This window comes from Hibiscus syriacus, unplaced genomic scaffold (assembly GCF_006381635.1).
Source record: "Hibiscus syriacus cultivar Baekdansim isolate YM2019G1 unplaced genomic scaffold, ASM638163v2 tig00110847_pilon, whole genome shotgun sequence".
Taxonomy (NCBI): domain Eukaryota; kingdom Viridiplantae; phylum Streptophyta; class Magnoliopsida; order Malvales; family Malvaceae; genus Hibiscus; species Hibiscus syriacus.
This window is the reverse complement of record NW_024062888.1, coordinates 294,815-317,010: the sequence shown is the minus strand read 5'-3', so window position 1 is coordinate 317,010 and position 22,196 is coordinate 294,815. Positions and strand designations below refer to the sequence as shown.

The 22,196-nt window shown below is 36.3% G+C and overlaps 3 protein-coding genes and 1 pseudogene across 5 annotated transcripts; 3 read left to right on the top strand and 1 right to left on the bottom strand.

The window, feature by feature from the left end:
- Positions 1 to 759: 759 nt before the first annotated feature.
- LOC120143445 (elongation factor 2) lies at positions 760 to 4,828 on the top strand. Of its 2 annotated transcripts, none has more exons than XM_039157765.1 (4): positions 760 to 856; positions 1,162 to 1,204; positions 1,321 to 1,408; positions 2,215 to 4,828. In XM_039157765.1, the coding sequence occupies exons 2-4, from the start codon at positions 1,202 to 1,204 to the stop codon at positions 4,653 to 4,655; spliced, it is 2,532 nt and encodes an 843-aa protein (XP_039013696.1). In that variant the 5' UTR covers positions 760 to 856; positions 1,162 to 1,201; the 3' UTR covers positions 4,656 to 4,828. The 2 variants fall into 2 exon arrangements, with proteins under 2 accessions (XP_039013696.1, XP_039013695.1); XM_039157764.1 differs by having other exon boundaries at positions 795 to 864; positions 1,165 to 1,204.
- A 726-nt stretch (positions 4,829 to 5,554) lies between these two features.
- LOC120143356 (agamous-like MADS-box protein AGL62) lies at positions 5,555 to 5,956 on the bottom strand. Its single transcript, XM_039157699.1, has one exon. The coding sequence runs from the start codon at positions 5,954 to 5,956 to the stop codon at positions 5,555 to 5,557; it is 402 nt and encodes a 133-aa protein (XP_039013630.1).
- Positions 5,957 to 7,128: 1,172 nt separating this feature from the next.
- On the top strand, positions 7,129 to 16,240 carry LOC120143435 (ethylene-responsive transcription factor CRF4-like). Of its 2 annotated transcripts, none has more exons than XM_039157756.1 (2): positions 7,129 to 7,680; positions 16,225 to 16,240. In XM_039157756.1, the coding sequence occupies exon 1, from the start codon at positions 7,215 to 7,217 to the stop codon at positions 7,644 to 7,646; it is 432 nt and encodes a 143-aa protein (XP_039013687.1). In that variant the 5' UTR covers positions 7,129 to 7,214; the 3' UTR covers positions 7,647 to 7,680; positions 16,225 to 16,240. The 2 variants fall into 2 exon arrangements, with proteins under 2 accessions (XP_039013687.1, XP_039013688.1); XM_039157757.1 differs by lacking the exon at positions 16,225 to 16,240 and adding an exon at positions 7,987 to 8,026 and having other exon boundaries at positions 7,129 to 7,653.
- Positions 12,080 to 19,442, top strand: LOC120143355 (annotated as a pseudogene).
- Positions 19,443 to 22,196: the final 2,754 nt, after the last annotated feature.

Genomic DNA, 22,196 nt, shown 5'->3' with positions numbered 1-22,196 from the left:
TTATGATTTATTCTTTTTAGAAATTTAGAAGGAGAGAAAAAGGTGTGGTTTTAGGTAGGGAATGGCATGGCACCCAGACCCTACCTGACCTGATCGGATCAATTTTTTAATTTGAGTTTGGGTCAAGTTGGGTCGGTTTTTTAGAGGTTATGTTCAGGTCGGGTCGGATTTAGGGCGAAATATATAATTTTATCTGATATATTTTGAGATACTTATGATAATACCTCTCTATGTATTATTTTTTCAATTAAATTCCTATTTTTATTGAATAAAAATAATATTTTTTAATAAATATATTATTTCAGGTTGGATCGGATTCGAATTTTATCTAAAAAAATCAGGTCGGATTTGGGTCGTGTGAAGGATATAAAATTTTCGGGTCGGGTCTGGTCAGGTGGATGATATAAAATTTTCAAGTGAAATAGGGTTGACCGATACCCAACCCATGCCAATCGCTAGTTTTAGGCTTTTTTATTTTCTTCTAAAATTACATGTGTCATTTTTACTATAACTACCCTCCATGTCAAACTAGCTTTAATTTTTAATACAAGCGATATATTTGTAACTTTCGTTAAATTTAAATATATCTTATAAATTTTTATAAGATGACCCGATTAAAAACTTTCTATAGTTGGATGACCATCTCTATAGTTTCCCCAGAACTATATTGAAAATATCTAAAGCTTTCGAAAGTCGAAGATTAACCCTAGCACACATGCAGTCTCAAACGGATTTCGTCGGCATATAGAATATCCCATCGAATATAAATAAGCCATATCCCTTGTCTGCCTCTCATTCAAGTGAAAGTGGGGTTTCCCTTGCAATCTTCATCACTTTCCCTTCTCTCGCCGCCTATAGCTTGAGGTTTGCTCTTTCCCCCTTCATTTCCATTAGATCCTTATTCGTGCATTTCTTCTTGGTTTTGAATATTGGATCATGTTTTAATTTTCATGTTAGATCTGTTTACTAGTAGCTTATGGAGTCACAGCGTTTTAGGAAATCAAGACTTATACTTGTGCTGTATGGTCTTTGTTTATATATGTTTTTCTGGGTACTGATTACATTCAGCTAATAGGAATTCAGATCTTGAAAAATTAATTTCTTTCATTGGATGAGCTTTGGGTTTTTGAAGATTGAGAACTCTGTTTTTTGTTTGCTGGACAGGTTTTGGTTGTTCGGTGTGTTTTAAAGACAAGCCAAGATGGTGAGTCCAGAGAATACATTACGCTTTTCAACTTTTTCTGGTTTTCTTTTTAGTGTTTAGTTTAAGTTTAGCTGTTACCTTTTTTATTTATTTTATATTTGTTGGATGTGTTACAGGTGAAGTTTACGGCTGAGGAGCTTCGTGCTATTATGGACCGCAAGCACAACATCCGTAATATGTCTGTTATTGCTCATGTTGATCACGGTATGCATTTAGATTCATGTTTATTTTCACAGAAGCTGATGTCAAAGATCAAACTTGTTTTAGTGAATTTGTACTTGGTGATGCTGTTTATGTCAGAGTGTTATTGCAAGGTTTTTGAAAGATGGTGATAGTATTATATGATCATTTAGCTTGCATTTAGGGGTGTGCAAAATTACCCGACCCTGTTGACCCGACCTGGATCTAAAAAAACCGGGTAATTTTCTAAAAAAAATTACCCGACCGGGTCGGGCCCGGGTCACAAAATCTAGTTTTTCCGGGTACCCGGTTACCCAAGTACCCGGTTAGTTTTTTATTTTTTTTTATATATAATTATATAAAATATAATGAATTATTTATATTATGGATTTTATATTTTGTATTTTGAACTTTTAAATTTTATGTTCGGATATTAGAGTATGTAATTCGAAGTTTCGAACATTTAAATTTGTGTATATATTTTTTTAAATTAATAATTTGAAAATAAAAAATTAAAAACCGGGTATCGGGTACCCGATTACCGGGTACCCTCAAAATCCGGGTACCCGATTACCGGGTACCCGTAACATCCGGGTCGGGACACGGGCCGAGAAATCGTCGACCCTGAAGTTCCGGGTACCCAGATTTGCACACCCCTACTTGTATTAAAGTTATGCTAGATTATTTACAAAGCACATTTCAGTTTAGTTTGTTATGGTGAAAGCGTTTTGGATCTCGATGATTGAAAATTTTGATATGATTTATTCTGCTATTGTGAATTGTTGATTTTTGTTGGCTTCATCTCTGATTAGGGTTTCTGTGATATGCAGGGAAATCGACTCTTACTGATTCTCTTGTGGCTGCTGCTGGTATCATTGCACAAGAAGTTGCTGGTGATGTTCGTATGACAGATACCCGTGCTGATGAAGCTGAGCGTGGTATCACCATCAAATCTACTGGTATCTCTCTGTATTATGAAATGACCGATGACTCTTTGAAGAGCTACAAAGGAGAGAGACAAGGGAATGAGTACCTCATCAATCTTATTGATTCCCCTGGGCACGTTGACTTTTCATCCGAGGTCACAGCTGCTCTTCGTATTACTGATGGTGCCCTTGTGGTGGTTGACTGTATTGAAGGTGTCTGTGTGCAAACAGAGACTGTCCTCCGTCAGGCACTGGGAGAAAGAATCAGGCCCGTCTTGACTGTTAACAAGATGGACAGGTGCTTCCTTGAGCTCCAGGTTGATGGTGAGGAGGCTTATCAGACATTCCAAAGAGTTATTGAAAATGCTAATGTCATTATGGCCACCTATGAAGATCCTCTTCTTGGTGATGTTCAAGTCTACCCGGAGAAGGGAACTGTTGCTTTCTCTGCTGGTTTGCACGGTTGGGCTTTTACCTTAACCAACTTTGCAGAAATGTATGCCTCAAAGTTTGGAGTTGATGAGTCAAAAATGATGGAAAGACTTTGGGGTGAGAACTTTTTTGATCCAGCTACCAAGAAGTGGACCACCAAGAACACCGGCACTGCTACCTGCAAGCGTGGGTTTGTTCAATTCTGTTATGAACCCATCAAACAGATAATCAACACTTGTATGAACGACCAGAAGGATAAGCTCTGGCCCATGTTGCAAAAGCTTAATGTCACCATGAAGTCTGATGAGAAGGACTTGATGGGAAAGGCCCTAATGAAGCGTGTAATGCAGACATGGCTTCCAGCAAGCAGTGCTCTCCTGGAAATGATGATCTTTCACCTTCCATCTCCAAGCAAGGCTCAGAGATATCGTGTTGAGAACTTGTATGAGGGTCCACTTGATGATGTCTATGCCAATGCTATCAGGAATTGTGATCCTGAGGGTCCTCTTATGCTCTATGTTTCAAAGATGATTCCCGCTTCTGATAAGGGTAGGTTCTTCGCCTTCGGTCGTGTCTTCTCTGGCAAAGTTTCAACTGGTTTGAAGGTCAGGATCATGGGTCCAAACTATGTCCCTGGTGAGAAGAAAGATTTGTATGTTAAGAGTGTACAAAGAACTGTTATTTGGATGGGAAAGAAGCAGGAAACTGTCGAGGATGTTCCTTGTGGTAACACAGTGGCCATGGTCGGGTTGGATCAGTTTATCACCAAGAATGCTACTTTGACTAATGAGAAGGAAGTTGATGCTCACCCAATACGTGCCATGAAGTTCTCAGTCTCTCCTGTTGTTCGTGTTGCTGTTCAATGCAAGGTTGCATCTGATCTTCCCAAACTTGTTGAAGGGCTGAAGCGTTTGGCCAAGTCTGATCCTATGGTCCTGTGTTCCATTGAAGAGTCTGGGGAGCACATTGTTGCAGGTGCTGGAGAACTACACCTTGAGATCTGTCTCAAAGATTTGCAAGAAGATTTTATGGGTGGTGCTGAGATCATTAAGTCCGACCCTGTTGTGTCATTCCGCGAGACCGTCCTAGAGAGGTCTTGCAGAACGGTCATGAGCAAGTCTCCTAACAAACACAACCGTTTGTACATGGAAGCACGGCCTCTGGAGGAAGGTCTGGCTGAGGCCATTGATGAAGGACGAATTGGTCCAAGAGACGATCCCAAGAATCGTTCTAAAATTTTAGCCGAGGAGTATGGCTGGGACAAGGATCTTGCTAAGAAGATATGGTGTTTTGGACCCGAGACCACTGGTCCTAACATGGTGGTTGATATGTGTAAAGGAGTTCAGTACCTGAATGAAATAAAGGATTCTGTAGTTGCTGGATTCCAGTGGGCATCAAAAGAAGGTGCATTAGCCGAAGAGAATATGAGGGGTATCTGCTTTGAAGTGTGTGATGTGGTTCTTCATGCTGATGCTATCCATAGAGGTGGTGGTCAGATCATTCCAACTGCTAGGAGGGTTTTCTATGCATCTCAGCTCACGGCCAAACCAAGGCTTCTTGAACCTGTTTACTTGGTTGAGATTCAAGCCCCTGAACAGGCACTTGGTGGTATTTACAGTGTTCTTAACCAAAAGCGTGGACACGTCTTTGAGGAGATGCAGAGGCCTGGTACTCCGCTATACAACATCAAAGCTTACCTTCCCGTTATCGAGTCTTTCGGATTCTCTAGCACACTGAGGGCTGCAACATCAGGACAGGCTTTCCCCCAATGTGTGTTTGATCACTGGGATATGATGTCGTCCGATCCATTGGAACCTGGTTCGCAGGCAGCTGCCCACGTTGCTGACATCCGCAAGAGGAAGGGATTGAAGGAGCAGATGACCCCACTTTCAGAGTACGAGGACAAGCTGTAAGATAGAGGATAAACTGAAGAGGGTACGGTATGATTCTGCCGGCCTATCTTTTTGCCGTCTCTTTGTTTTACTAGTATTTTGCTTCTTGGGTTGCCTTCACCCACTAAACCTATCATGCAAGGTCAGGTCTTTTTGGATGCTTTCCACAATGAACCCGCGCAATTTTTATGTTTTGATGACTGTATTTCAACTTTGATCGTGTTTAAGCTATATTTTCCTGTTTACCTCCCCAGTATTCCACATTTTATTACTTTTGTTGGCTTGGTGTTCGTATTATTGCATCATTGGGCGTCTGCTCTGGTGTTTATGAGTGCAGCTAATAATCATTTTCGTCTAGGCTTGTTTGAAAGTGTCATTATTATAAAAAATATTTTATTTTTATAGAATGATAAGAAGTTTCAAATTCCAAAAAAGCTGCATATTGTTTCCCAATTAAGAGTTGTGGTGCCTGAAATAGATATGTATTTTGGGTCCATTCATCCCACAAAAAGTGTATCTTAGTTTTAAACTGGAGTCATCCTTCGTAGTAAAGCTATTTAACCATCCGATATTGCAAATATATGTTGAGATTTTGTGGTGGAAATGTAATCAATCATAAAATAAGTGTACTCATTCTCAAAGAACAACAACATGCATTTGAACAAGAAACATAGCCCCATTGTGCACCTAAAAGAATCATTTTCGCACAAAAGAGTCTATTACTCCAATTATATTAAGATATCGATATCTGAAACTATACATTATCTTTTTCAACAATAGTCTTCTAGTACTATCCTTTTAAATAAATATTTAACACTAGACATTATCCTTTCAAACAATATATTTTTAAACAAGAAGTTTTCGATCAATCTTCTACTATTGGTAAAATACTCAAATATCATCGCCTGATTTTGTAAGGGCTAGGTTAAATCAAGCAAAGATTGATTCATGCTTGCCCCTGCCGCTGCTACATGGCTCCCCAACTCTTCATCCTTCTCGATCACACCATCATCCTCTTCTCTTTCCATAATTGCCCTTCTTTTCGAAATCATCTCAATCGTAGTAGCATCATCGTCTGCACTCTCCGTACTCGGCCTTTTCTTCGAAATCATCGGTCTCATGTCGGAATGAGGTGATTCCTTAAACTTGTAGTAAATATCGATTACGGAATCCGAACCCGGAAACGAAAAAACTTTCCCATTCTGGGAGATGGAAACAATGGCGACTCGTGCACCGCATAGTGTCGCAAGCTCCACAGCTTTCTTGAACAAGCTCCGTCTTCGTCTCGAGGCGGCTATGTTACTCGCTTTTTCACTGTCCATGGACATTGAAGCAAAAGAGAGGAGAGCAAGTATGATACAATGTTTAACGAATTTGGGGTAAGAAAATTATGTTAATCGCAGGCGGTCGAACAATAAATCCGAGAAAGATGGGTATATATAGACGTATAGAATTATAAAAAAAAGGGTACTTTTCTTATCACTAGGGCCTTTCAAAAATACATATCCGTTTGATCCGATCCATCGATCAGATTAAAAAATACTTGATACTTATAATTAAAATTTCACTTTTTCGTTATTTTTTGGGTTTTCGAGTCAAGCCTCGGGTCACAAAATATTACTTAATCAGATACTTGTCGACTCAGTAACGTGTTTATTTTATATTTTTATTTTTCATTTATATTTATATTAAATTTTTATTCATAATTTTCAAATTATTTCAGTCTAACTTCTAAATTTCTAATTTCTTAAATTTTACCACTATAACATTCTAAATTCTTAATTTCTTAAATTATTTTACATTAACATTTTAAATTATTTTTAAAAAATATTTATTTTAACTTCGAAACTTTTGAAATTTAATTATATTTCTTTATTTTAATTTTTAATAAATTTTATTTTAATTATATAATTTGAATTTTTAATTTCTATGTGAGGATTACATATATTATAGACTTCTAAATTTAAAATTTTTTATATATATTTTTAAAAAAATAATAATAATTTAAAGAATAGAAAAGTAAAAAAATAATGAATCACAGATACCCGGATGTAATGGGCGGGACAGACTAAATTTTTGGTACCCAAAAATTTTGGATAACCAATGTTTAAGGTAGCAAAAAAATATAGGTAGTCAGTTTTGAATACCCCTATTTATCATTCTCTCCTGATAAATTCTAATAAAAAATATATTTTTTAGAATTCATCAAACATTTATGACAATTTTTAATAAAAAAAAATATTTTTTAAATTCATTAGTTTCACATTACGAGTACGTCTTACTATAATAAATAACGTAAATTTCATAATAAATTTTGGGTATCTCTAAATAATTTATCCTGATTTTACCTCATCATGACTCATTAAATAAGATTAGAATTAACATATTTCATTAATTATTTTCCCTAAAGATCTTTGAAAAAATATTGCGATAAGAAGACAATATTAAAATGAGTTTTATGCGAAGCGGTTTGAAAATTCAAAGGAATATTCCAACAGAAAAACTAAAGTTTAAATATAAACCAAATAATTTCACCTTCTCTCTCATTCAAAATTAGTATTGAAAAACAGCCCTAAAGTTATGTCGCCGCCACAGCAGCCAAACGGAAAGCCCGAGTGTCCGATTTCCCGGCGAATTGTTCGAATAACCGTTACGGACGCCGACGCTACCGACTCTTCCAGCGAGGACGAAGCGGTGTTGCCGAAGAAAACCGTAAAGCGACCAAAGAAGAAGGTTGTCAACGAGATCACCATCGGAGTTTCTGAGAAAGAGAACGGAGTGGTAGAGGAGCCGAGCCAGGGCAAGGCGAAGAGGTACAGAGGGGTGAGACAAAGGCCGTGGGGAAGATGGGCGGCGGAGATTAGGGATGGTCGGAGGATGAGGCTTTGGTTGGGCACTTTCGATACGGCGGAAGAAGCGGCCGTCGCTTATGATCAAGCGGCGCTGAAGCTGCGCGGACCTAACGCCCCTACTAACTTTAAGTTGCTTGATTTAAATGCTGTTCAGTCCTGAATTTTCTGTAAATATTAACCTTCTTTGTCCCTTTGTACCTTTGTTGTTCCTGGTGTCTATGTTGTTGTTAGGGCTTTTAGTTTTTGTATCTTTGACTTTATGCATGCAGTAACCTTCGAACAATTGATCCTCTCGTTTCTCTTCTTCATTTGATCATAATATTGTACATTTTTAACTCCATTTCCTAGTTTGTCAAGTAGAACTACAATTTTTGTTATCTAAACTTGAAGAAGCTTTCAAAGTTTAAGGTAATTTCAGTACCATTTCTCTTCTTATATACCTTCAAATGTTCTCGGAATTTAAACTGCAACGAGAAACACAACGAGTTTAGTTTTTCCAGGTGGTTGGATGGAAAGCAAAGATAATCAATCTGTTGAAGGTACATACTTCCTTGCTGATAAAATTCTGTTATTATTTATTTCCAAAGAAATAAGATATTTTGGGAAATATCTGTTTTGTAATATATAAGTTAAGGTGTAGTTTTTGATTGGTAAATTAGTGAAAGTTGGAGCCATTGGTATTCTTAGTAGTTATCAACCATTTCTTAGTAGAAATCTGAGTTTATTCTTTTATGAGTAGAGTTTATGTAAAAGTAATGATGTAACTTGTGTTCATCGGTTAAGGTGATTTTGAGTGGAGCTTTATCAAAATGATTGTACAAAGGGCATAGCATCCTCAGCTAAGTGATTAAATCGATTCTGCTGTTTCTTGATATCTTCCTTACATCTCTGATTAGATTTATTTAGATTTCTATTGGATGCCGCTTGTGCACATTGATCATAAAAAATTTCTGATGCTGAAGCCTCTGAGCTCTTTTAAATATGCGTTCTGATGTAATATAGCTTTAACATGCATATGAAACCTCGCAGAGTGTACTAGTGTAGTACACATCTTTGTAAAATTAGGGTATGTGGAGAATTGATGTAACCTTTTTTGGAGTCTTATTTTTGAACTAGCTGTTATTCAATCTTTCAGCTCGAATGTGGAAGAGAGTGATCTTGAATTCTCCTCAAACTTTGTCCCATCTACACGGGTTCTTCCTTGTGATAAGGGTTACTGGAACCTATTTATAAAATATGCATGTGTTCATTTGGTCCGAGTGAGAATGAAGAGACTTGTTACTGAATTCACCTAAATCTAGTTGGGATTTTCTGTGTTGCTGGCTTGTTCTTTAACTATGTTGTGAATTTTTCTTTCTAATTATGATCTGAAGATTAAGGCGAACCTCCCGTTCTTTTTTGTGTAATAAGTTTCAGGTGGGGAGATGATGGCTTACTTCCATTGCTTCTTCCTGGTTAGTACTACAGAGTTGTGGATCCCAAGTGAGTCAAAACAGTGGAAGCAACTCCGATAACCCCTATCGAGTCTATGATCCCAGAATCCCCCGCTGATTGCTGACCAATTATCCCGGAACATTTGAGCCTATCTGATGCCTTAAGAGGTAAGTCATTCGGCGTTCATAGTGTTGGTACAAAACTTACATGCACTTTTAACATCAAGCTTAGAGTATGGAGTTGAGCTAAATAAGAATATATTGAATATCGAATCCAAATTCGAAGAAGGGAGCAAACCCAAACGATTCGAATGAGGAAGCTAAAGTACAGCTTGTTGATTACTCTGTCGATATACCTATTTGATGACTTGATTAAACCTGTTTTATCTTATAACCAGGGCTTGCTTTTCAGTAGAATGTAAATGGGTTAGCAGATTATTGATCTAAGCACAGATTAAAGCAGGTTGACATGGTGTTTATGTAATTCTTAATGGAAGTTATTGTCGTCTTGAATTAAATGTGGCTCTCATGTCTTCCTTTACATGATGTTTTGTGCTCTTCCTTTACAAACTTGAAAATTTAGGGTTTGTATTTTTAATGTTTATTTTAACTTGCATATGTTAATTAAAATTTAATTTATTACTATAAATATCATCTACTAATTTGGTATTTTCTATTAAAAATAACATTCTAAGAGAATTATTGGTGAGAAAAAAAAATATAGATTGTTAAATTAACAAGTTAGCCATTTTTTAATAAAAAGTAAGCATTATAATAATTGTTTTCTTAGGAAGTATCAAACTATATTCTAATAGCAACTGTTCCGAAGTAAGATGAAATGGAGTATTATTCTAAATGATTCTACGATAATATGTTATATTTAATATTTTTTATTTTTATTTTTAATGTACTATTGATTTTATTTATTTATATATATTATTTCAAGTAACAAAATTAAAACTGTCATTTTTGATAATGTTGTGGAAAAGTTAAGAATCTTCTTTTAAAGAGAAAAAACGTACAACATTACAAACGCAATAACTGAACAATCGTCCGATAAGTATTCGTAATAATTGTAAGAGTAAATTACACGTTTAATATTTACATTTTTATTTTATTTTAGATATTTAATAATCAATATTATTTATAAATTATATCAACCGTTATGTTTTATTTTATTTTATTTTATTCATTTATCGTTAAAAATTTAATAAATTTATTGATGTGATATTTTAAAAAATTAAGATAATATGATATTATATTTTGGTGATAGGTTAATATTATCATTAATATTTTAACACTGTAAATTATTATTTTAATACTATGACATTCAAAATATTTTAGAAATTTGATTAACTTTTACTCAAAAGTGCAAAGAATTTTTGCGCTAACTAAAATTAAAATTTTAAGATTCGATATTTTTCACTAGTTAAAATTAAAATTTTAAGTATTACATCAAATTTCAAATCTTGATTTTTTAATAGTTTAAAATGATTATAAAGTAATATTTAGTTATAATTTTTTAATTAGTTGATAATATATACATATTTTATCGGGTTTAAATATACAAAAGGTGTCTAATCTACGCCCCTTTTTTTAGTTTAGTGCCTAACATTTATTTCGTTCCAGTTTGGTGCCTAATGTTTTATTCCGTTACTCAAAATAGGCTAAGCCGTGACGGACCGTTAAGTTTGGCCGTTAAGTGACATATGTCACAACCTGATATATTTTTTTTTGAAAGAAAACACAAATTTTGAAATAAATCCAAAACTATGAAAACCTTCATTTCAACCCCTAAACCCACGTCGGTCGGGGTATTTTGTCATCGATGATGCTCCACCCGACCTCCCCTCCCCTCGGTGACCAAAACCCCCATGAAATCGTGACCGATCGACCGTCAAAATCGCGTGAGATTACAATTTTCATCGTAGGGTTCACATGGTATAAAACGTTGATTCGTTATTAATCGGCCGTCGATCGGTCGCAATTTTATAGGGGTTTTGGTCGCCGAGAGGAGGGGAGGTCGTGTGGAGCTTCTTTGATGGAAAAAAGGTGGCAGTCGATGTGGGTTTAGGGGTTGAAATGAAGGTTTTCAAAGTTTTGGGTTTATTTCAAAAATTTTGTTTTTTTAAATATATATATAGTTTTAATTTTTTAATTTTAAATAAAATTTTTAAAATTACCATGTTGTGACATGTGTCACTTAACAAAGAAATTAACGTCGTTGACGGCCGGAGGCATATAAATAAGTAACGGAATGAAACGTTAGGCACCAAACTAAAACGAAATAACGTTAGGCAATAAACTGAAAAATGGACATAGGTTGGGTACCTTTTATATATTTAAGCTTACTTTATTAACACAACAGTTTAAATTAGGCATGTAAATAAATCGAACGTTCAACGAACTATTCATGAATCGTTCGGTGGGAAGTTCGTTTATTTATTAAATGAACGAACATAAACAAAAGGTTTGCTCTTTCATTTACGTTTGTGGACGTTCGATAATCCGTTCATTTATGTTTTGTTTATGTTCATTTATGTTCGTTCGTTTATATTAATCACAATCTTTAGATTCGTTTGAAATATTAAGACTTAATAAATTTTAATCTTAAACTCATTAATATTTTAAAATCCAATTAATTTTAAACTCAAATAAAAATACTCAAATCAATTAAAGAAAATATAAATACTAAAATTATTTGGAAAGAAAAAAAACTCTTCTCAAATATAAACCCAATTAATTTTATGTTCGCTCGTTTATGTTCATTTACGTTTGTTTATGTTCGTTATGTTCGTTCGTTTGTGTTCGTTATGTTCGTTCGTTTGTGTTCATTCATTTGTGTTCGTTTATCATTTTAACGAACAAATACGAACAAACTAAATTTCTTAATGAATGAACGCACAAAAAATTTCATTTATTTAACTGTTCAAGTTCGTCCGTTTATTTTGTTAAAGTTAAACAAATAAATATAAATATACTCTCGTTCTTCGTTTGGTTCCTTGACATGCTTAATTTAAATCTAAAACCTTTAAGAAAAATAACTTTCTCTTTTGATCGAGCAAAAATAGTCAACAATTTAGCATAAGATTCTTCAATCCCTACTTTTTTTCTCCAACAGAAGGTATTGTCAATCGATCAAAATCCACTTCTCCATATCTGGGTTGTTTGTTCATCTCAAACCGGTTGTTTGTTTTAATATTGGTTTTGGGAACTGCACACCAACTGTTCGAGGGTTTGACTCATTGAAATAAAAGCACCGTCTTTATTTATTAATCGATGATGAAAAGATCCATAATAACGTGGCCATCTTCTGTAACCAGATGCCAAAAATCAGATTCTATGATAGTTTCAGTGCGGCAAATATCAAATGGAGGAAAGAGATCAAAGAAGAAAATATACCATAGGGACTATCAACTTGACAAAGTAATGAACTTGCAAAAGAAGCCATCTTTAATTCTTCAGCTATAGTCCATCATCCAATCTTTCGCAAGCAAGGAGGATCTGTGTAATGCGGTGGAAAAGATGAACAACGTTTTGATCGATGGAAGGAGGATTTTTGTGACAAGTAGCGAAATATGAGAAATTTTTCAGGCCGATGAGGCAGAAAGAAGGTAGAGTTGAGGGCTCAAATAGCATTGACGTAGGAGGGGTTAAGTCTGCAAGATTGCTTTCTTCAGCTCATGGGGCAAGAAAGACCGAGATGTTGAATAGGTTCCATGATGGAAGGACCTACAAAGATACGGTGGTTGGGGTGAGCAAAGATTATGTGGATGTTCAAGAGGGTAGACATAGAAAAAGAAGGAGCTGAAAAATCCTATAGAAGTCTTTATTTCGGTGGAGGAAAGGGGTTGGTTGAAATCACCCCTTACTTGTATTTGTAAAGCAATTTTTGAAGTGGATATTTTGCATAAAGCTCTAAGGAATGATGGCATTAATGCAAAGGTGGTAAAGTGGGGATTTGCAAAGAATGCTTGTTTGGTTGTTTTCCAAACGATGGAGGAGAGGAGGATGGCGATGAAAGAAAAATGGGAAGCTTTGTCCTTCTGGTTTGAAAGATTGGAACCTGTTTTGGATGAAGGAGGTATTCCCTTACCTTATTGTGTGATTTCAATGGTAGGAGTTCCATTAAACTGCTGGTCGGTTATCTTCTTTTCTAGTTTGACATCCAGATGGGATAAGTTAGTGAAGATTCAAGATAAAACTGTTCATAAAGTGGACTGCAGAGTGGTACGGATGCTTCTCAGGGTGGCTAGTCCATTTGATATTCCTGAACATATTATCATCAATATGTATGGGAGGAAGTTCTTGATTAAAATTAAGGTTGAATGTGCTGAAGATTATTTTCCAGAGTTATCAGAAATGGTTGAAGACGATGTTTCAGAGGATCCATGGGAGGAGAGTCCCTCGGAATGAAGCAGAGGGGATGTTCAGGTGCAGCAGGAAAATCACATGGGTTCTTAGGAGGTGTTAGATTCCCATAATAGGGTTAAGGAATGGGTTCAAGGCTACCAACATGGAAAAATTATAGAAACCGATGGAGGTTTGAATTTTTGCTTAAATTCAAATAAGATTGTTTCGGCTGATTTGTGCAAGCATGCGGATGCTACAGGAGTTGTCTCCTTATAACTGGACAATTTAAAAAGGTCTGAAGAGAGAGAAGATGGGAAACACATGGGGGATGTTCCAACTGGGCATGATATAGTGGACTAGGAAGGTGGGCTTCTAAATGCCTGGGTAACACAAGTGTTGGATGGACTGGATCAACAGAATGACAGAATAGACAGTGGGGGCCATATTCCCACAGAATATATTGAGGAGCAGTCTCGGGCTACTGTTCAGTGTGGGTCGATATCAGTTTCTCGGTAAATAATTAAAGAAAATAGAGAGGCTAGAAGAAAAGTGAGAAGAGGCTCTTGTAATCGTGTTTATGCAAGGTCTAGGAGGGGGGAGCAAAGAGTTGTGTAGATATAAGTTCAGATTATTTATATTCAAGAGAGTCTGTTGGAAGAGAGGAGACACTTGAGTGTTGGAATGTTAGTAAACTGTTGAGGGTCAATTTTAGAAGGGGAAAACAAATTTTTATGGATAGATCAGTTTCAATGGTTAAGGAGAGGGAAAGAAATGGGAGCAATTAAGGGGTGTTGGGATGATAGGTTATTCAGTAAGATATAATTGTCAAATTGGAAAATTTTGTCTTGGAATATTCTTGGTCTTGGTAGGAGGGTTAAAGCTAGAGCGGTAAGGAGGTGTGTCGAAGTAAAGAAGCCTACAACAATATTATTTATCCAAGAATCAAAATTGGAGGTAGTGAGTCCTTCATTATTGAGAAAAATGGGAGGAAATTTTCTAACTGGTTCGGCAGTATCTTCAGCTGAAGGTTCTGCTAGAGGCTTAATTACCTTGTGGAATGAATACGAATGTGTTGTTAAAGAAGAGGTTATTCACAACAGATTCTTGGCAGTAAGAGGAATTATTGGAGGGTTTTCTGGGTCTTGTTGGTTTATTAATGTGTATGGGCCGAGTGTGGATTCTGAAAAAGAGATGTTCTTTGGGGAGTTGCTTTCTTTTTGGATAATGTAGACTGCCTAGTGTGTCTTGGAGGGGATTTCAATGCTATTCTGTCACGAGAGGAGAAGGCTGGTGGTGAAGTTAATTTGGCTTCAATGAATGTCTTTAGACACTTTGTGAGTAGTGCTAATTTGGTTAATTTACCTTTGGCTGGAGGATCATTTACATGGTGCAATAACAGAGACATCCCAACCTATGTGAGATTGGATCGATTTCTACTAGATCAAGGATTGTTGTCATTCTTTCCATTGTTAACCTAAACTCTTCAACCAAGGTCTATTTCGGATCATAATTTGATTTTGCTGGAAAATAGGGGTCAGAATTGGGGTCCTAAACCTTTCAAGTTGTTCAATTATGTCATGGAGGAAGAAGGTTTTGGTCAAATGAAGGAGGCTGAATTACTAAAGTTTTATAAATTAGAAAGGAAAATTCCAACTTCCAGTGTGCTAAAAGGGGTGGAGAAAGCTGTGAAGAGTTGGTCTAATAAGGGTTACTTAGAAATTCCTGGAATAATTAGTACTTTGCAAAAAGAAATCCAGAAATTAGGATCGAATTGCAATACCTACGATGTTTACCTACGATGTCTATGAAGCAACTAGTAGAGGCTAAAAAAGAATTGTGGGACCTTTATAAAATTGAAGAGCCCATATGGTTACAAAAATCTAGAGTGAAGTAGAGTTTGGAAGGGGACAAGAATACAAGGTTTTTTCATCAATGTGATGGAGGTAGAGGCAGGAGGAATTGCATAAAGTCCCTAAAAGTGGGGAATGAAGTCACCTCAGATCCTAGTAGGATAAAGACAGTAGTGGTGGACTTCTATAAGGATCTGTTCATGCAAAAGAATACACTGGAGGTCGAAGAGTTGGATCTGGAATTTCTAGAACTATCGAGTGAGCAAAGTATGGCTCTTGAAAAGGCATTTTTTGAAGAGGAAATATGGGATGTAATTGCCAATTCGGACAACAACAAAGCTCTTGGTCCTGATGGGCTAAATTTAGGGTTTTTAAAGAAATTCTGGCCTAGTTTGAAACAAGTAATGCTGCTGTTTTTTAAGGATTTTTCGAGGGGAAGGATTGGGATGGAGAGATTAATCATTCTTACATTTCTCTTATTCCAAAAAGGTGAATCTGGAGGGAGTAGAGGATTTTAGTTCTATTAGCCTTGTTGAGGGATTTTATAAGATCCTATCAAAGGTTTTAGCAAAAAGGTTGAGCTTATGCATTAACGATGTTATAAGTCCGTCTCAATTTGCTTTTATCCCGGGGAGGCAAATTATGGATTGTTCTTTTATTACAAATGAAGGTATTGATTTTTGGAGAAAGAAAGGATTGAAGGGAGTTGTATTTAAGGTGGATTTTAAGAGAGCTTATGATTCAGTGGATTGGGATATTTTGATTAAATTAATGAGCAAAATGGGGTTTAGAGTTAGATGGTGCTTTTGGATTTATAAATATGTGTCAACGGCCTCCATTTCGATTCTAGTAATCGGGAATCCAACGGAGAAAATAAAGCCCTCAAGTGGATTAAGGTAGGGCTATTCGTTATGTCCGTTGTTGTTTAATTTGGGAGGGGAGTTGTTACATTTGCTGTTGGCAAAAGCAGTGGATAAGGGGCTATTTTCGGGCTTTGAACTAGGTTCCCATGATTGATCATTTAAGTTATCTCACTTACAATTCGCGGATGATTGATTATTTTCACTAAAACAACAATTCGTGATTTGTTGAATGTTAGAAGGGTTTTGTTGATTTTTGCATTATTGGTGGGGTTGAAGTTAAACTTAACAAAGAGAAGAATTTTTGGAGTTAATGTGGAGGAGGAGGTTTTAGATTCTTAGGCAAAGGAAATTGGATATACTAAGGGTTCTTTTCCCTCGAAGTATCTAGGGTTGCCGTTGGGGGCCAAGAGGAACTTTTTTGCTTTATGAGAACTTGTTGTGCAGAAATTCTATACTGTATTAGCTGGATGGAAGGCTAAATCCCTATCGTTGGCTGTAAGGGCTGTTTTAGTGAAATCTGTTTTGTGCTCTCTCCCTATATATTTCCTAGCTATTTTTTGGATTCCAATAAGCGCTTTCAACAAGCTAAACTCGATTATAGCAGCTTTTCTATGGGGAAACTCGGTTGGTAATAAGAACATTCATTGGTTGAATTGGAAGTTGGTGTGTAAGCCAAATAAATTGGGAGGCTTAGGGATTCCGAATTTGATGCTTTTGAATAGGGCTTTATTGGGGAAATGGGTTTGAAAATTCGCATCGGAGAAAAGAACTTGGTGGAAGGAAGTTTTGTGTAGTGTGAATAATTTGGATTCGAACTCTATGATGATTGGGAATAATTGTTCAGTTAGAGCCTCTTGGATATGGAGATGGGTGGTAAATAATTTCTTTTATGTAGATGATTTTGGGGATTGTTTAAGGAATAACATGTGTTTAAAAGATGGAAATGGGGAATCTGTGGAGTTTTGGAATGACATATGGCTGGGTGGGGTTTCACTGAAGGAGATGTTTCTGAGACTTTTTGCTTTATCGAATAATAAAAGGGGCAAGGTGGCTGAATTCAGGATGCAAAGTAACTCCGGTTGGGTTTGGGATATACAAATGAGAAGGAATTTGGTGGATTGGGAGGTTGAGCTTTGGTTGCAACTTATTTCCTTGTTGAACAACTCAAATCTTTCATTAACGGAGGAAGATTGTTGGATTTGGCTAGGTAATGGAGATTGTTGTTTTTCAGCTAAATCATGCATCTCTAAATTTTATGATCAGTAGGGCAAGAATGAAGAAGAGGGTATTTGGGATAGGCATGTTTGGGCAGGGGTTGCTCCTCCTCGTGTAGAAGCTTTTGTTTGGCAAGTTGCTCATCAAAGAGTAGCAGTTAAGGAGGAACTGTTAAAGAGAGGTGTCACTGGGATTGATCATCCTTTATGTCCGATGTGTGGGAAGTGCGAGGAGTCAATTTCACATCTCTTTTTACATTGTGAGGTGGTTTGGTTCATGTGGTTTAGATTTTTGAGGGATTAGAATGTTTCTTATGTGGTTCCTAAGAAGATGACTGACTTTTTAATCTCGTGGGATGATTTAGTTCTGAGATCACTTATTTGGAAATTCATCCCAAGGGCGGTGATGTGGTCAGTTTGGAAATACAGAAACGAGATTATTTTCCAGAAAAAGGTAGATTTTGTTATGTTGTTCTTTCTTGCTAAGTACATAACTGTTACTTGGTTTGGGGTGAGATTTAAGGATGTTAAAGTTCCTTTTGATTCCCTAGTTGGGGAGTTAAAATTGACAGATTCGAATGGTAGTCAGAATAAGGTGTGTTCTCTTCCTTCTAGATGGGTACCTCCTCCAGAAGGTTTCCTTAAACTTAATGTTGATGGGGCAATGGCTAAGGGATGGAACAAAGGTGGCATAGGAGGTTTGATTAGGGATTACAGGGGTTTGGTACTTGGTTCATTCTCAGAAAAAATTGGAGTTGGTCATCTTATTCTTGCGGAGCTAATGGTGATCAAAAGAGGTTTGACTCTCACTGAAGAAGTAGGTATTTCTACATGACAGAGGATTATCTTGGAAACGGATTCCACCACTTCTCTAAAGTGGATTAAAAATCCTGTTCTTTGTACCCTTTTATTTCAGACATTGGTTAGAGGTGTAGCTAATAATGTGCAAGGACAGGGCATCATTTCAAGATATATTATGAGAGCTGCCAATTGGGAAGCGGATGAGTTAATAAAGGCTAGTATCGGTTAATTGAGTGGTTTTATGTTGAGGTTCTTAAGTTGGTGTGCTGAGTCAATTTTTTAGGTTTTGGTTTTTACTGCTGCAATATGCTTTATGGTTTTTTAGGTCTTATGTCAAGCAGTATAAAATTAGGAATTGATTGTATGATATGATTCACTGCAATGAAATTCAGAGGTGTTCTTTTCCTCCTTCCTATGTACTTCATGTTACTGATATAACATGTAGGATATGAAGGGGTTATTAATGAGGCCTATCTTTTATCAAAAAAAAAACATCAATGTTTTCTTCTCCGTGACCTCGAAAAGGAAGTTGGGTTTGTGGCAAAATGGAACTTCATGTCCATCATTGAGAAGTACCCTTCAATATTCCGTGTTGGTGGTGGTAGTGGAAAAGAAATCCTTTTGTCACCCTAACTGGAAAAGCCGAAAAGATTGATAGAGAAGAGGGTGAAGCTAGGAATTTAATGGAACCAATTTTGGTTAAAAATCTAAGGAAGTTGTTAATGTTATCTATTGATTGTAGGGTGCCATTGGAAAAAGTTGAATTAATCGGAAATGATCTTGGCCTGCCCCAGGACTTCAAAAAGCCATTAATCTTCAAATATCCCGAATATTTTTCGATCAAAGATATCAATGGTAGAACTTATCTTTACTTGGAGAGCTGGGATTCTTCACTGGCAGTGACTGCTCTTGAAGAGCGATTCGCACGCGAAGGGATGTTGCGGTCTGCTGGTGGTCAAAAGAAGATTAGGATCATGAAAGATGGTAACTACCTTGGTCCATTTGCTTTTAGAACGTGTTATGCTGCTGGTTTTAGACCGAATAATAGTTATCTTGAGGAGCTTCAGAAGTGGCAGAAAATGGAGTTCCCTTCTCCATACTTGGACGGGAGGAGATTCGAAGTCGCAGATCCGAAAACCCGAAAAAGAGTGGTGGCCGTACTTCATGAACTCCTCAGTTTGACAATGGAGAAGAGGATGGTATCTGCAAAATTGGATGCATTTCATTCAGAATACCGACTACCGTTATTGCTATGTTTGATAAAGCACCACAGTACCTTTTACATTATAAATAAAGGTGCAAGGAGCACTGTATTTCTTAAAGAAGCTTATGATGGTACAAGATTGGTAGACAAATGCCCTATCTTGATGTTTAACGATAAGTTTGTTGCACTTAGCGGTAGAAACGATATCAGTCATGCAACAATATGAATTCTTCAGAGGTTGTTACTTGTTACGTAACAGATATGTCAGTTTTCATTTGGATGCAGAAAACCAGAGAAGGTGGAATTCTTTCCGTCTTTCTCATTGAGAGTGGAGTATGCACGGCACCATTTTCTGCTATGAGTTACTAGTTTTTCTTATGCTAGTTATTTTATTTGATAAACAAACTGGACAATACATCACTTTTTAAAAAAAAAAAAGAGGCAGGGCAAACAGAGGCCACTTTCTCTCGGGTGCAGGTTGTAAAAGTTTCTTATGTTTCTCATTGGTATTCAGCATTCATTCCCTGTTGAGACTGAAGAAAATTTTGCGGCCTGTCCTTTAACCATAAATGTCGAAGAAGTTCACTGCTAAAATTGCAGCATGTTGTGCGGAGATTGATAAATCCTACTGTTATTGTTAATGGAAAGAACCTCAATCATCCAACTCTCCCATTTTCCTAAGTTTGGAGTGATTCGTTAAAAAACTACATTTGGTTAACAAGGGTCAACAACAAAGGCTAGAGAACTCCAGATGAAGAATGCTCTGCAACTAAAGTGAAGTGCTTATTGGACCTCCTATAATAAAGGGGTCATTTGTTTGAAGCCTTATGTAATTGAAGCAGTTTCATAGTGTATGCTTATTCATTTGCTATCTAATGAAGTTTGTTTAGCTTGTAATTTGTTGTGGCAGAATGCAGATTCAGATCATTTATTTAATTCCGCAAAAGAGGTACTGTCAGATGTAGTATTGACATTTATTTCACGTAAGTAGCCAAATGACTGCGCCCATTTCTAAGCTGAAGCTCAGAACTTTATGCTTGTGAATGCCTTTCTTTTCTATATCTTTTTGGTCCTGCAACTTAATTGTAATGCGTGTTCCGGCTTTCCTTTGAGTTCATGCTCTCATCTTATGATAGGTACTGGCTATTGAGACTTTATGTTACAATGTTGAAATAAAAGGAAAACCAAGAACGAATCCTCAGCTTATAAGTAATGGTGGTCTCTGCTGGAAAACAGGATGATTTTAATGGATCTTCAGTTGTGTATTATCGTATAAAATCTGGGAATTCTATTGCTATATTTGATTGAACTAGGGAGGTCTAGGAGCTACATATTGCATAAAAAAATGGCAAGTCGTATCAGTTTGAGTGTCGGTTATAGGTATATGTCTAACATAAGTGCTTTTTTAATCTAATAGATGCATAGAACTACTGTTTCCTCCTTTTGACTTAGATTTGTACCTTTATACCTAATTTTCCGACTCAACTAGACAATGTGCCTTGCTTTATTTTATTTAGTGCTATGAAGTTGATAAATCAAGTGATGGTTGTTAATACCCACAAACAATACATTGTATTGCCTGGGGACTAAATCACTCCATAGTGACTTTGCTGTACTGCATTTTCTTGATCTTTTAAGCACTCATCTATGTGCTCCTATGGATCTTACTGGTTTGAGTTGACCAGAAAGCATGTTAGGGAAAATCATTTGTGTGTTTGATAAAATCATGATGAAAGGGTCTACCCATGGAAATAGAAAGTAGGGACCTTGACGACTTCTCTGCAATTATGCTATTTTTTACTATTTTCTCATCAATGATCTTTGTGAAAGATTATAGTATTAAGCACTTGATGATGCTGTATTTTTTCTCCAACAAAATCTGAACTTTGTGAGATGTACAAACCTGAAATAATTGCATACTTCAGCAATGAAAGCAATGCGAGAAGCAACATATTTGATAGGAATAGATTCATGAAATAAAAAAGATTTCACTTCTTTTAGATATTTTCTTCCCTTTCTTGTTTGGTTAAAAACACCAGTTCTCATTGAATGGGAAGGAAAAGAAGGCGAGAATCATTGGAAGTATCTTATTCTGCGGAAGTCACTGTTTGCTTTGACTCTTATTTTTCATGACAGGCTCAACCCATATCTAGACAGGAGCATTGGGGTATAACCCTTCAAATACACGAATCGGATATGTCGTTTTGAAGTCGTACTTGTGACATTTACGCCCGAATCCGAGTAAAACTGTTTGTTTTCTTAAAGTTGTTGTGTTGTTACTTTGGAAAAGGAACTTTAGCTTGTTTTGATTAGCTAAGAATATATGCAATATGCTGCTCACAACATAGTGCTAATTAAAGGTTTCCACTTTTTTTTTTTACTACTTTCTTCAAGCTGTGCCTAATCTTATCTTTGACAGACATGAAGTGGAGAGGATTCTAACAAGACAGAAGGAGACATGTTTGCCCCACGGCCGAGGTAAAGTCTCTGTTGTTTTCTTCAACCCTTTCATTAAAGGTGGACTCTGTACTTGGAGATTTGTATTGTTAAATGCTGTGCCAACCGCTGCGTTAATGACATGATGGGGAAGATTTTACTTTTTTATCTTTCGTGGATCTTTCTTTGGGTGGCCATGTTTGAAGGATAAGAAAAGGACCGTTAGTTTGAGTTTAGGGTGAAATGTACTCATGGTCACTAAAGTTTTGAAAAGTTATATATTAGTCATTAAAATTATTGATAAATCACAAAATGGTCAGGTCTAATATCCAATTTGACCCCTAAACTAAATTTAAAACATCAATTTAGTCCTTAACAAAAATTTGTAACTCTAAACTTCCAGAACATCATCAATCCTGAGCAATCAACCACCATACCACCGTTTATTGTATTTGGTAATTGACAGAACTGCTTCGTTAAATCCAATAACTAGAAACCAAAATAAAAGGATAGCAGACTCGGAGGAATTGAAAATAGATATGAACTACAGTCCTAA